Source organism: Dreissena polymorpha, chromosome 2, assembly GCF_020536995.1.
Source record: "Dreissena polymorpha isolate Duluth1 chromosome 2, UMN_Dpol_1.0, whole genome shotgun sequence".
In the NCBI taxonomy this organism is placed as follows: Eukaryota; Metazoa; Mollusca; class Bivalvia; order Myida; family Dreissenidae; genus Dreissena; species Dreissena polymorpha.
In genome coordinates, this window is record NC_068356.1 from 104,323,526 (window position 1) to 104,338,708 (window position 15,183).

The 15,183-nt window shown below is 35.7% G+C and overlaps 1 protein-coding gene across 3 annotated transcripts in view; it reads right to left on the reverse strand.

The window, feature by feature from the left end:
• LOC127868347 (protein pelota-like) overlaps nt 1–15,167 on the reverse strand; it is a 50,665-nt gene extending 35,498 nt beyond the window's left edge. For all 3 annotated transcript variants that reach the window (XR_008044088.1, XM_052410033.1, XM_052410032.1), the window contains exons 1-8: nt 15,022–15,167; nt 13,480–13,572; nt 12,579–12,729; nt 12,378–12,468; nt 10,319–10,482; nt 8,028–8,088; nt 6,767–6,807; nt 6,369–6,489 (exon numbers count right to left, since the gene is read on the reverse strand). Coding sequence is in view for 2 of the 3 variants with exons in the window: in XM_052410033.1 (XP_052265993.1) it covers nt 6,369–6,489; nt 6,767–6,807; nt 8,028–8,088; nt 10,319–10,482; nt 12,378–12,468; nt 12,579–12,729; nt 13,480–13,572; nt 15,022–15,062 (763 nt within the window). In the remaining variant the exon portion in view is untranslated. The remainder of the gene's footprint in view (nt 1–6,368; nt 6,490–6,766; nt 6,808–8,027; nt 8,089–10,318; nt 10,483–12,377; nt 12,469–12,578; nt 12,730–13,479; nt 13,573–15,021) is intronic.
• Nucleotides 15,168–15,183: the final 16 nt, after the last annotated feature.

The window sequence follows — 15,183 nt, forward strand, 5'->3', positions numbered from 1 at the left end:
GGGGCGAAACTTTCTGAGCACTGATTTATTTTGTCTTACAGACTTAGGCACTTGAGCTGAAGATTCCAGAGACACAATGTCCTTATTACTTTACTCATTATTTTTCTCATTATTTTCGCATTTTTCACATTCTGCACTTAATTCCCGACTAAATCCAAATGCACTCGATTTCCGAACTTTATTGTCACTTTTTAGTGGCAAAAGCTTTTGTTTGGAACGACCCATATTGAAACGTGAATAATTGCAACGTTGCAAATCTCAAGTTTTTATACCTTTGAGAAGTGTCGAATGTTTGTAACCTTCATTAGTAATTTGAGCAACAAAAACACATTAAATTTCAGAAAATTACAAAATCGGCTTCTTTATTATAAAAAAAACATTAAAGCAGACGACAATTAGCGGCCGCTGACTTTAAAGCAATTAACATATCATTTGAGCAAAGTAAACCAAATAATTACAAAAATATATATATATCATTATCACACATAAAGAAATGTTTAAGCAGACGACAAACAGTAGTAATTACGGGGATAATCAGTTGATGGCGATTAAATAATTAATTCATCAAGCAATGTTTATCGTAATCTAATTGCGAAAACAAGAGTTCCGCGGTCGGAGATGACCGCATTGAAGCCGGATTTTTGATTTAAATGACAGGAAAGTACCTTTCGTGTTTTTGTCAATGCAATACTTAAATTACTGAAATATTGTTCAAAGGTCAAAATGAAATGTAAGTACTTTTCAAGGCATGAGCAAACCTTGTGTTATGTTTTGAATGCATGCATATACATGAACAACAATAACATTTAAGGTCACAAATATGAACTTGAATTGACATTTAACATTTTTACCTACCAAAGTTATAAGAACTTTAACATTTTTACATTCAAGGTCACAGTGACCTTGACCTTAGAATGAATGACCTTGAAATGACCAGTGGTCATCTAAGTGTGCTTGCAAACCTTCATGTCAAGTTTGAAGACTCTATGTCCAAGCATACCAAAGTTATAACAATTTTAACATTTTAACATTTAAGGTCACAGTGACCTTGACCTTCAAATGAATGACATTGAAATGACCAGTGGTCATCTTCTAGTACTGGCCAATCTTTATTTCAAGTTTGAAGACTCTAGGTCCAAGCATACCAAAGTTATACCATGAAATAAGAACTTTAACATTTTCGAGCACGCCGCCACCCCGCCCGCCCGCCCCCCCCGCCCCGCCCGACAACATCAATCTATAAGCCGAGATTTTTTCCAAAAAAATCCGGCTAAAAAGTGTGAAAAACAAAACTAGCCGACAATATTCGCGACGATTTTCAATAATGACGATTAAATAATAATTTGCGAAAAAATACCGATGATCTGACAGTAACCGATTATTTGTAAAGCATGGCGAGATTAAAGAGGTATTCCGAGATATATCACTTTTGTCGGACACTGATTGAGAAAAACGCTCTAGGCAAAGATGTCGCAGAAGTTAAGTGACGTGTGACAATACACAGGGTCGAGTGTGTACACAGTCATCTCGTTTATATTGATATTTCCTGCTGTGCAGTCCCGATTTACAAGCGTTTCGCGCTCGTCGTAATACTTTTAGAGGTAATTTTTTTATGTCGGCGGATAAAATAATCGCCATTTGTTTTAGACAATTTTAAGAAATAATAAACAGTGCTCCAGCTAGCAATGAATAGAGGGGCGCTGAGCCCCTCTAAAATTTGCCCACTTAAAAAGCGCCCCTCTATTTTTCTGTCAATTGCCCTTTTGGTCTCTACAGTAAATTCCTGTTTTCAGGCCGTATAAATCGCCAGAAACATCAACATGAATACACAGGTAACACCCTTAAGTTGCCGGTACATGACTGCCTGGGGTGTGTTAAGTCAACACATTGTGAACAAACAAGCCCCAAGGGCATGGTTTGTTATCAGATCACTAATTAGCCTTTTGTTGCAGCCGATAGTCACATGCTGTGAAAGATTATCTCTGAGGTCACGCTTGGTTAGGCACAATCACACTCGAATGAAATCAAACTAAGCACTATTGATTTTTTAAACTTCTGAATTCTTTGGCTATACTTTTTTGTTTGCAAAAATAGTGATTTTAATTCAATATACCTATTAACATTTGAAAATTAATCATCTTTTTTTAAATGCGAATATGCGGTTAATTTTTAGTTCGAAATTACGGCATGGAAAACATATTTGTGGTTGGATTTTATTTCTGAATTTGCAAACACTGTCTGTCCTCAATCATGATGAATTTTAACATGAATAAGTGCAGACAGTTGTTATTTCAACAAATAAAGAACTTGTTTGGAAGGAGGATTTATCACTCTGCAAGTAAAATGTTATGTTGATATTGTCATATATTTTCGCGACCTAACAAAACTGTCAACGTTGTTGACATTAGTTGAAATAACGTGTTGTGAAATAAATATATCCTATTATTAACAAGAACAATGTTTCATGTTTCATTTTAATCTCCAGACTGGATGCTACTTCATGGTGACATTGATTCATTGTTTAGACTTTAAATTTGTCAATATAGATTTTTGTTTTAATTAATATTATTATTGTGGACAAACATTGGCTCAAAGTTATTTAAAGCAACGAATTTAAGTAGTGACAGTCACAACGTTTTTTTGACCCAGTGACACCCCTGAATTTATTTCATGTTTTCTTCATTTCATTTTCTTCTCAAAGGCCACTGATGCTGAAACTGGAACCTGAAAGATTAACATGCAGTTCAATGATGATAGGTGATACAAAAAACATCAAAATCCCCCCTCCCCTACACACATCCAATGCACTAGTGTTTACAATTAATAAGTTTATAGTATATCCAAAGTATATACTTAAGTATATTTATAACCAAATGCCCTATTTTCAAAAAGTACGCGTGCACTGATTGTAATTTCATAACACAAAATGAGGAACAGCATACAATTGGTGAAGTAATCCAATGAACTAGTGTTTACAATTAATAAGTATATAGTATAACCAAAGTATACACTTAAGTATATTTATAACCAAATGCCCTATTTTCCAATATAGCGCGTGAAATGTGCCCTTTTTGGGGAAGCTCCCCTCTATTTTGAAAAGCTGGCTGGAGCACTGATAAACAGTTGGATAAAATAATCGCCATTGGCGATAATGTCTGGCAGCAGCGTGAGCCCTGCCTTATGATAGTTAGTAAGTGTTGTAAGTATGAAAGCAATAGCTTTGATACTTAAGGAATAAAATGGACCTAAATACAAAACTTAACCAAAATTTTCAATTTTCTAAGTATAAAAAGGGCACATAATTCTGTCAAAATGCCAGTCAGAGTTACATTACTTTGCCTGCACAGTCCCCTTATCAGTGCTCACTCTGGCCTTCAGAAAATAAAAGCCATAATGTCTGGCAGCAGCGTGAGCCCTGCCTTATGATAGTTCATAAGTGTTGCAAGTATGAAAGCAATAGCTTTGATACTGTAGGAATGAAGTGGACCTAAACACAAAACTTAACCAAATTTTCAATTTTCTAAGTATAAAAAGGGCACATAATTCTGTCAAAATGCCAGTCAGAGTTACATTACTTTGCCTGCACAGTCCCCTTATCAGTGCTCACTCTGGCCTTCAGAAAATAAAAGCCATAATTTTTTTCTTAAAAAAAATAATAGCCAAAACAGACGCGGGCTTTTCCGCACAACGGTACTGAAGGCAAAAACAAAAAAAACGAATATAATTTTATGCATGTTTTATTAAATGTATATCTATTCATTTGTTATATTTACTTAAAAACAAGCATGATATCAGTGTGTCATTTTCTAAAATATAATCATGGCTTAACATACAAAGTCATGTACATACAAACATACACAGTCACGTACATCAGACTGGTACATCCAGACACAAACAATTGTCCATTTTTGTTTCTTGGCATATTTTGCAAAACATTGCTTTTGTAATAGGGTCATAGATTAACCAATCGCGATTGTGTTGCTATTTGGGGCGAAACTTTCTGAGCACTGATTTATTTTGTCTTACAGACTTAGGCACTTGAGCTGAAGATTCCAGAGACACAATGTCCTTATTACTTTACTCATTATTTTTCTCATTATTTTCGCATTTTTCACATTCTGCACTTAATTCCCGACTAAATCCAAATGCACTCGATTTCCGAACTTTATTGTCACTTTTTAGTGGCAAAAGCTTTTGTTTGGAACGACCCATATTGAAACGTGAATAATTGCAACGTTGCAAATCTCAAGTTTTTATACCTTTGAGAAGTGTCGAATGTTTTTAACCTTCATTAGTAATTTGAGCAACAAAAACACATTAAATTTCAGAAAATAACAAAATCGGCTTCTTTATTATAAAAAAAACATTAAAGCAGACGACAATTAGCGGCCGCTGACTTTAAAGCAATTAACATATCATTTGAGCAAAGTAAACCAAATAATTACAAAAATATATATATATCATTATCACACATAAAGAAATGTTTAAGCAGACGACAAACAGCAGTAATTACGGGGATAATCAGTTGATGGCGATTAAATAATTAATTCATCAAGCAATGTTTATCGTAATCTAATTGCGAAAACAAGAGTTCCGCGGTCGGAGATGACCGCATTGAAGCCGGATTTTTGATTTAAATGACAGGAAAGTACCTTTCGTGTTTTTGTCAATGCAATACTTAAATTACTGAAATATTGTTCAAAGGTCAAAATGAAATGTAAGTACTTTTCAAGGCATGAGCAAACCTTGTGTTATGTTTTGAATGCATGCATATACATGAACAACAATAACATTTAAGGTCACAAATATGAACTTGAATTGACATTTAACATTTTTACCTACCAAAGTTATAAGAACTTTAACATTTTTACATTCAAGGTCACAGTGACCTTGACCTTAGAATGAATGACCTTGAAATGACCAGTGGTCATCTAAGTGTGCTTGCAAACCTTCATGTCAAGTTTGAAGACTCTATGTCCAAGCATACCAAAGTTATAACAATTTTAACATTTTAACATTTAAGGTCACAGTGACCTTGACCTTCAAATGAATGACATTGAAATGACCAGTGGTCATCTTCTAGTACTGGCCAATCTTTATTTCAAGTTTGAAGACTCTAGGTCCAAGCATACCAAAGTTATACCATGAAATAAGAACTTTAACATTTTCGAGCACGCCGCCACCCCGCCCGCCCGCCCCCCCCGCCCGCCCGCCCCCCCCGCCCGACAACATCAATCTATAAGCCGAGATTTTTTCCAAAAAAATCCGGCTAAAAAGTGTGAAAAACAAAACTAGCCGACAATATTCGCGACGATTTTCAATAATGACGATTAAATAATAATTTGCGAAAAAATACCGATGATCTGACAGTAACCGATTATTTGTAAAGCATGGCGAGATTAAAGAGGTATTCCGAGATATATCACTTTTGTCGGACACTGATTGAGAAAAACGCTCTAGGCAAAGATGTCGCAGAAGTTAAGTGACGCGTGACAATACACAGGGTCGAGTGTGTACACAGTCATCTCGTTTATATTGATATTTCCTGCTGTGCAGTCCCGATTTACAAGCGTTTCGTGCTCGTCGTAATACTTTTAGAGGTAATTTTTTTATGTCGGCGGATAAAATAATCGCCATTTGTTTTAGACAATTTTAAGAAATAATAAACAGTTGGATAAAATAATCGCCATTGGCGATAATGTCTGGCAGCAGCGTGAGCCCTGCCTTATGATAGTTAGTAAGTGTTGTAAGTATGAAAGCAATAGCTTTGATACTTAAGGAATAAAATGGACCTAAATACAAAACTTAACCAAAATTTTCAATTTTCTAAGTATAAAAAGGGCACATAATTCTGTCAAAATGCACGCCAGAGTTATCTATCTTTGCCTGCCCAGTCCCCTCATGATAGTAAGTAAGTGTACCAAGTTTGAATGCAATAGCATTAATACTTTCTGAGAAAAGTGGACCTAAACGCAAAACTTAACCGGACTACGACGCCAAGGTGATGACAATAGCTCTTTTTTTTTTTCAAAAAATTGATGAGCTAAAAATAATATAAGCCTTGTTCTGAGAAAACTTGGCACAATGCATGTGCGTAAAGTGTCGTCCCAGATTAGCTTGTGCAGTCCGCACAGGCTAATCAGGGACGACACTTTACCCCTTAATTGGATTTTTGCTAAGAAGAGACTTCATTTAAACAAAAAATGTCATAAAAGTGGAAAGTGTCGTCCCTGATTAGACTGTGCGGACTGCACAGGCTAATCTGGGACGACACGTTACGCACATGCATTATGCCCAGTTTTCTCAGAACACGACTCATATGGGTTATGTTAGGCTGACTTCTATCCCAAGCTTGAAGCATGGCTCACCTTGCAGAGAGTGTTTAAATCCAGAGGAGGAATGACACAAGACAAACTTAGACTTGTTGTCTGTTAACATTTTGTAGTCCAGTTTTACTGCTTGCTGGACCATGTACTCCATAAACTGGTCCTGAAATATTGTATAGGTATTTAATTTCAAATATCTTAATTTCAACTGTTTTAATTAACACTAAGCACGAAAGGAATAAATATTGTTAGCACTTAGGATTGCGCTTGAAACGGCTCAACAATTGCAGAATATGCTAGAATCTTATTACTTATTTTATTTTTTAACGTTCATATCTTATTTGATGACAGACAAGAAAGAGACAAATATTCAAATGTTTTTAGTTAAAAAAGTATATTTCAGCAAACATATAAACATATCAAGAAAATGTATAAATTACCTTCACAAATCCTGGGCTGGCTATTAAAAGGCATTTTACCACTGAAAACATCAAAAATATTTAGTAAGAAGCATGTAACACTACATTTGAATTCACATGCCATGTAATATTGCTAGAAATACTTTAAACATGTTAAACGTTTTATTTCCTTCATAAACACTACCTGTATGCGAGTGTTAAGTACAATAATACATTTCTAACAAGAGTGCCAAACTGTCACAAGATACGACTGTTTTAAGGCTTTGGACAACTTGATAACTTTACCCATATTTGAACTTGACCTACATATCATCTAGACACAACTTCTGACCAAAGTTGGTGAAGATCTGATGAAAACTTCTTCAATTAGAGAGCGGACACCATGCTAAATGCTTGAAATGCACTAAGTCACCTCTTGACCTAGTTTTTAACCTGGCATGACCCATATTTGTACTTGACCTACATATAGATATTGTCTAGACACAACTTCTGACCAAATTTGGTGAAGATCGGATAAAACTACTTCAATTCGAGAGCAGACACCATGCTAAATGCTTGAAATGGTTTAAGCGACCCTTTGACCTAGTTTTTGACCCGGCATGACCCATATTCGAACTTGTCCTAAATATTGTCTAGATACAACTTCTGACCAAGTTTGGCGATTATCAGATGAAAACTACTTCTATTAGAGAGCGGACACCATGCTAAATGCTTGAAATGCACTTAGTGACCCTGTGACCTAGTTTTTGACCCGGCATGACCCATATTCGAACTTTACCTAGATATTGTCTGGATACAACTTCTGACCAAGTTTGGTGAAGATCGGATGAAAACTACATGTACTTCAATTAGAGAGCGGACACCATGCTAAATATTTTAAATGCACTAAGTGACCCTGTGACCTAGTTTTTGATCCGGCATGACCCATATTCGAACTTGACCTAGATATTGTCTAGATACAACTTCTGACCATGTTTAGTAAAGATCAGATAAAAACTATTTGAATTAGAGAGCGGACACTGCTGTGGACGCAGCCCGCCGTCAAGGTGAAACTATTATACGTCCCGTTTTTTTAAACAGGCGTATAAAAATGGAAATGTTAAAACTAAATAAAAATATTTATATAATTTAGTGATTGAATTGCTTTATGCATTTTCTACCTACCAGTAACTATGCATGACAATTCACATACATGTATGTAGAATATTTAATTTGTCTAATAATCCGTTATTTACACTGTGTTTTACAAACTTACACAATTCAAGGAAAGACTTATGCTTACCGTCAAAGTTCACATGTCGCAAAATAGCTTGAATAATCTGATCATAAAATTTGGCAAGTCCCTGCAAAAAAATAGATGCATGTAAACATTAAACTGACAACAAAGTACAAACGAGAGATTAATTATGATAAAAGGCTGGTAAAAGTTATGGTCTTGAACAGTGACGATTGATGAAAAACCAAATTTTTTTATTTTAAAAACAGTAATAGACAGAGAAATTATGTAGTAATTGCAAACAAAACTACATCTGATTGTTCTTACTACATACTTGTTGCATGCAAACTTAAACGTGAAATTCAACTTGCAGACAACCTTTAACAGACTTACAAGTAAATAAAAGGGAATAATCCCTCTTAAAAGCCGGCCACAATTGTAGATCATGGACAGTGAATGTTCATAAAGACCCTGAACTCATATGCAAACTTTTATTTAGAATATCTGCAGTAAACAAGGTGATATGGATTATTTGCACGCATACCTTAATCTGAATTGTCTAAGTATAAAACGGGGCATTATTTCTGCTGAATTGCATGTCAGAGTTATTAAACTCGGTCATTGACCTTAAAGAATGACCCAAAACATGTTTTGAGTTTCGATAGAAAACCTTCAGTCAAAACAGTGCAGGTTTTTTTTTTACTAAGAAAGTGACGCCGATAATCGGCGTCTTCCCCTACCAGAATTTTTCCCCTAAAACTACCATTTCCCCTCCAAAAATATAATTTTTCACCAAAATATAATATTTTACCCTCAAAGAAATGTTTTTTTCTTTCTTTTGGGAAGTCGACACTTATCCTATTTGTACCATGTACAACGATCTCGCTCTCTCTCTCTCCCGACGAACACTCAAATCTGGGAATCCCAGTGATTCTATAGCTCTTAAATTACGTCATGGAAACCGGGCAACTAATCGTATTAATCATGTGACTATTTTACTGCATTCCGGTCTTGCGCGAGAAAGGTGATTCGTCAATTAATTACCGGAAACCAGTCGAGTTTTCATCCGGGTTATGTGAAAGCCAAGATGGGTATAAACGTTAAAACAGAAAAAAAGTCTCACAATTGGCGTTCATACACGAACAAAATAAAACGTTCGGACTCGGAAAATATTAATTGCGTTGACGCATTTTTTAAGAATGAATCATCAAAAACTGTTGAAACCCAGCAGGATTCGGAGGTACATGTAATCAACATCGATTAATACTGTCGGATTATTGTGAAAGTGAAAGTCGACAATCGGCAGCTGCCGCACCTTTCCCTTCCAATTCTGTAGCAGATCTAGATCGTCAACCCATTCATCATGAAATTGAAATCACAATATTGAAATCGTTCCCCGGCCCCAGTTGAAAACATTTCCCATTATTAGATCTACCCCTGCAACTTTATTTAGGACTTTGACTTTAATATCATACTTGTTCATGTGTTTAAGAACAAAAAGGTCAGAGGCATGTCTCTTTTTCTAAAAAAAAACCTGAAGTCTGTAGGCGAGTTATAGACATTGAAATGAACAGTTTTTATTTTTTCTCCAAATATGTCTTTTTCGCGCTCGATTTTCCCCTTTTACCCAGCTTCCAGCGTCTTCCCCTTTTTCAAAAAAAAACCCCTGCAGTGTCATAGAGATTTTGCATGTTAACATTAACCAAATTTATGAGAACAAAAAGATGAATAAGTATTATGCTAAATTGCAGGTTGCAAACAAAGGAACTGGGTCAGTGACTCATTGAGCCTGAAAATATGTGTTAAGTTTCAAAAAAAGACCTTAAGTATAAACAGTGATATGTTGCATATTTACCATCACAAGAACATTACAGGGATGCCAATGCCCACATTTGGGTGAGGAGTAAAGCTTAGACTATAAATTGCTTCCAAAATCTTCAAGAGCTGGGATTCCTTTTCATGGACTTTCATGCCTTACATTTTGGTCCCAGACATAAACTTGGAAGTTGCAGTTTTATTTAAGTTCTTCATTATGGATGTTGGCCATATCAGTGGCCAGTGTTATCTACCAGTAGTTCATTTTACTGTACCACTGAAATATGAAAACCTAATTGTGAAAAGTTTCCTTTTTAAAAACTCCAACAAAATCTACAACAATGGTGACCACACAGTTCATACCTAGCTGAAAATAAAGTTAACCCCACGGAATAAGTTGATTGCTAGATACACTCTATGCATTACCCAATAATCCAGTTTGAACCTCCAGATAAGTTGAGTTTTCCAAAATCTAGCAAACTCCAGACAAAAACAAATCTAAACAAACACAGAGTTGTACCAGTATTGACAACTAGACCTACTTTATCATGTTGTGAACAGCTTCCTTTACGTTTGCGAGGTATGTTTGTTTCCAGTTTTGCTCGGAGAAGTGTCATGTTCGGAGTGATGAGACATAAGTGTGCTAGCCCCTCTTGCATGACAATGGCCGCCAGGTCTGCACGCTGAGTTGGGTCACACGCCAGCTCTAAAATGGCAGTGTCATCGGTTAGTCCAAATTGTGAAAACACAACTTTATTATAATTTTGAGATAAACAAACTGAATGTAATTGAAAAATGTTTGCTAAGTTGGCCGAGTATTTTAAACCATTGTGGGCATGGGGCTAGGGCATTTGAGATTGGTAAAATAATTGTACCGCTTTGACTCAAATTGAGAAATTAAGTTGTGTGTTTTTGGCCAGCAAATACCGGGGTACTATAACATTGAGAAAATTGCTTTTAACAGCTAAATTTTAAGACAACAAAAGCTGGGTTTGTGAAACACAATACCCCTATACTGTGCTTTGAAGTCCAACAGCAGCAATTTAAGAGAAAACAAGGCCAATGACTTAGCCAAAAATCAAGGGACCGGAACAAAACTCACACTTTATCTGGACCTCATGAAGGTAGACTAACATACCAAAAATCAGCTCAATATCTAAAAGTCTTGCGTAAAAACTCCCAAAACTGTTATAATAGAGACAAGTCTAAGACGGTCATGTAGGTAGACTCAAATACCAATAATTCGCTCAATATCTGAAAGCCTTGAGTAATAAAACTCCTGAAAATGGTTATTATAAAGAAAATGTTTAAGTCCACGGCCTATTATTTAGCCAAATATCAATTGAACATAACCAATTTCACACTTCATCTGTAGGTCATGTAGGTAGAATCATATACCAAAAATAAGCTCCATATCTGAAAGTGTTGCCGTTAAAAAACTCCGGAAAATATAGTATATAGAACATTCCAAGGACCAAAGCCCATAAGTTGGCCAAAATGTAATGGACTGAAACACTTTTCACACTTCATCTGTCATGTATGCAGACTCACATACCAAACATCAGCTCAATAGCTTAATTTTTGTGCAAAAAGAACTACAGACAAGGAACAAAATTGTCTTAAAACCAGGTTTTCAATTTGAAAAAAAAGTCTGTTAAGGGTGACAATTCAAACTGAACTGATTTTTCATAGTAACCCCCCTTGTTTCAAAATAAATCAATTTTTAGTCGTGGTGACTTTGACCTTGAAGATATTAACGTTATTCTTTCGTGCCACACACTTTCCAATGATGGTGAACAAATGTGCCAAATGATTTCAAAATCTCACAATGAATGACATAGTTATGGCCCGGACAAGCTCATTTATGGCCATTTTTGATCTTTGAACTCAAAGTGTGACCTTGACCTTTGAGATATCGATGTAATTCTTTCGCGCAACACACCGTCTAATGATGGTGAACAAATGTGCCAAATGATTTTAAAATCTCACAATGAACGACAAATTTATGACCCGGACAAGCTTGTTCCGCCCGCACGCCGACATTCCCCAATCTAAAAACCAGTTTTTTCCTTTGGACAGTTATTATAGCAAAATTTTCTACATCCACTTTTGTCTCGAATCTGCATGCCCTTTTCTTTCCTTGTCAAAAATAGAGATTGAAACTGCCAAATAAAAATTAAAATTATCTCCCTTTAAAGCTTATTGCTTCCCTTTGCTTCCAAAAGTTTAGATCAGTCCAAGGTCTTTATCTTAGCCAGAAATCAACGGAATGAAACTAATTTTACACTTCATCTGAAGGTCATGTAGGTAGACTCACATTCCAAAAATCAGCGTTTAGGAAAACCGAATGCTGAACAGACAGTGCGACTGCTATATGCCACCCCACCGGGACATAAAAAGCTGGACAGAGAGCTGAATTAAAAGTTACCTTTTAATAAAAACAACAACACTATTTTTTAGCCTTAATTCGGCAATTTCGGGCATTACTTTGGGAAAAATCCCTGTTAACTTTTTGGATTCTGAATGGGGCCAAATTTAGGCCCCAAATTTTGACTAAAATCACTGCTAGCCAATAAAGATGTATACGGTTGAGTCTGATACCTATTCTGTCTAGTGCTATACTGTCCCATTCATTTTTTCCAAGAGTAAACTTTCTGTTCATTTCAAGATCTAGTGTGTGGTAGGCTCCCATCTGAAAAAATAAATTCCCTGGATGTAAGAATGCAAAATGCTGTATTTCCATTTAAAATATTGTATTTGACTCAATAAATAGGTTTACAAAAATGCTTCTTTTAATTCTACCTTTACATATTGATTCTCTTGGATATTTCTGCCTTTCACTCGCAAAACACAACCCTGGGTGTCCCACTCAATTGTTTCTATCCGAATCGTCAGCGTAGTTCTAACCCTGTTGACACTCACGCTACCAGTTGACGTCTCATTTGAAACTTTTCTGAAAATGAAAACAAATTTTAACAAGAGCTGTCACCATAGGATGACTTATGCCCCCTATAAAGGCTTGATAGAAGTTATGAGCTTTTTTCACAACCTAAATGCCGATTTTGAAACCTAAACGCAGACCAAAAGTTCAAGGTCAAGGTCACAGGGGTCAAAATTTGTGTACGTATGGAAAGACCTTGTCCATATACACATGCATGCCAAATATGAAATTGCAATCTGAAGCGCCATAGAAACCTAAACGCAAAGTGTGACGGACAGACGGACAGTCCGATCACTACATGTATATCGGGTGCATAAAAAGTTGAAAATGTATTTATACGATTTAATTCATGATTTAACAAGAGATGTGTTTGTCAGAAACACAATGCCCCCTTCTGCGCCGCTTTGAAGCCAAATATATGACCTTTAACCTTGAAGAATGACCATGACCTTTCACCACTCAAAATGTGCAGCTCCATGAGATACAAATGCATGCAAAATATCAAGTTGCTATCTAAAGCAACATAGAAGTAATGAGCATTTTTCGAAACCTAAACGCAAAGTGTGACGGAAGGACAGACGGACGGATAGACGGTCCGATCACTATATGCCCTCCTTCCGGGGCATAAAAAGATGTGTGCTTAACTTTCCTACTCTAAAGAGTACTATTTTGTCATATTTGCTTTTAAAATACCCCTTTAATTTACCACATTAGCTGTAAATACACCACTTTGATTGAACACATGAACATCACTAAAGCAACCTTATTGTAGTAGACTGTAGAGTATCATCTACACCAACAAGATTGTAGGCATGCCACATGTCTTCCGCTTCTTCTGGAATCATGGTCACATACCTGAAGAAAAATACCAGATATTCAATGAATTAAATTATGTCTAAAGCAATATCAAACGGCAATTGTAAGCATCTGCTTCTGACAGAGATAGATTTGCATAATTTCATAGTAGAAGCACAGACGGAATCAATGAGTGCAAAGAGAATTTTTTTTTTTTCAAAATGATGAAAAATGTTGTTTTATGACATATTGATAGTGTTAAAGTGACATGGCCATGCGCCCTTCACCTGTGACCACGATGGCATAACGGTATTCCAGGCCTTTTCCGCCCTATGCCACAGGTCCAAATTTCGGCCCCATTCCCAATGCAAATCTGGTTGTTTTTTTCCTAATTAAAAAAATAATTCCCAATTCCAAAAAAATAAATACTTTTATTTTATTTTATTTTTAGTTAAACCTTTAATTATATAAGTTAACTTGATCCAGTGTAGACAATAGAACAATATTGCATAATTAAATTATTTGTTGCCTTGAATTTGTTTAAAAAACAGTAAAATATGTTAAATTGATTATTTCAGACTTTCCTTATTTGCCCCAAAATCTGGCGTTTCATGCAATTTTTTTTCCCCTAAAAAAGGCCAGGCCCTTTCCTCAAAATCAGATTAAAAAACCTGCACTTATCACACATGTTCATAATATTTTGTAAAATGTTAATAATTTGTTATGAAAATAGTCGTTATGTACCATGAGTTAACAGCTTCTTTGAAATATAAGAAACACTATTTACATGCGATTATTTTTCCCAATTGAGTCAGTTGTGCGATTAATTTTTTACCCAAAATGGGTTTTTTCACGACGCGAAATTCCCAAAATTCCAGTGTGGCGTTTTCCCAAAATGGAGTGGAAAAGGCCTGTATTCCGTAGTTTTAGTGTATAACTATAAGGTTACAGTATACTTAATAACCGTTTCATGTACCGTTTCATGTAGGGCTGTACTCTCTAAAAAAATATCATAGTTGATTCGAAGGCATGTTGTACACTGTCTTTAAACTATTGTTCTGGCCTTATCTTTTGAAGAAAGAAGTAGGGCGTGAATAGGTGCTCACTACTAAATGCCTGAAATATGATAAACTCAGAGACTATTGTAAAAGTTTGCGCTGAAAAAGGCTACACGAAACTAAAAAAAGGCCGATTTTTTATTTTCAAAAACAGTTGATTTTGACTTTTGACAGTTTCTTTCTTGGTTCGTACATGACATATCTTTTTTAATGCACAAATCGACTCCGCTTAGAATGGCCTTTATGAAAAGGTATGGTTATGGGGGTCTCTATGTACAAAACGTTGCATTTATTTTGGCTTAAAGATGTCACTTTTACATTGAATTATATAGGGGAAACTATTTAGTATGTTGTGACCATAAGTGCACATTACGTAGATCAGACACGAACTGACGAAGTCAAGACATATGTATTAATTCAGTAAAACTCATATTGAAAATGAACATTTTACCCTGCACCGCCTTTGTCGAGTTCTCTGCTTACAAGTTTCATTTTGATTAACGCCTCTATGTATGATTAACGTCCATAGTTTTTTCGCGGACTGATGTCAAATCGTGATGCAATAATAGGTTGCATATCCGGGGCTTTTAACAAGTTGCTCTCCTAAAAACAG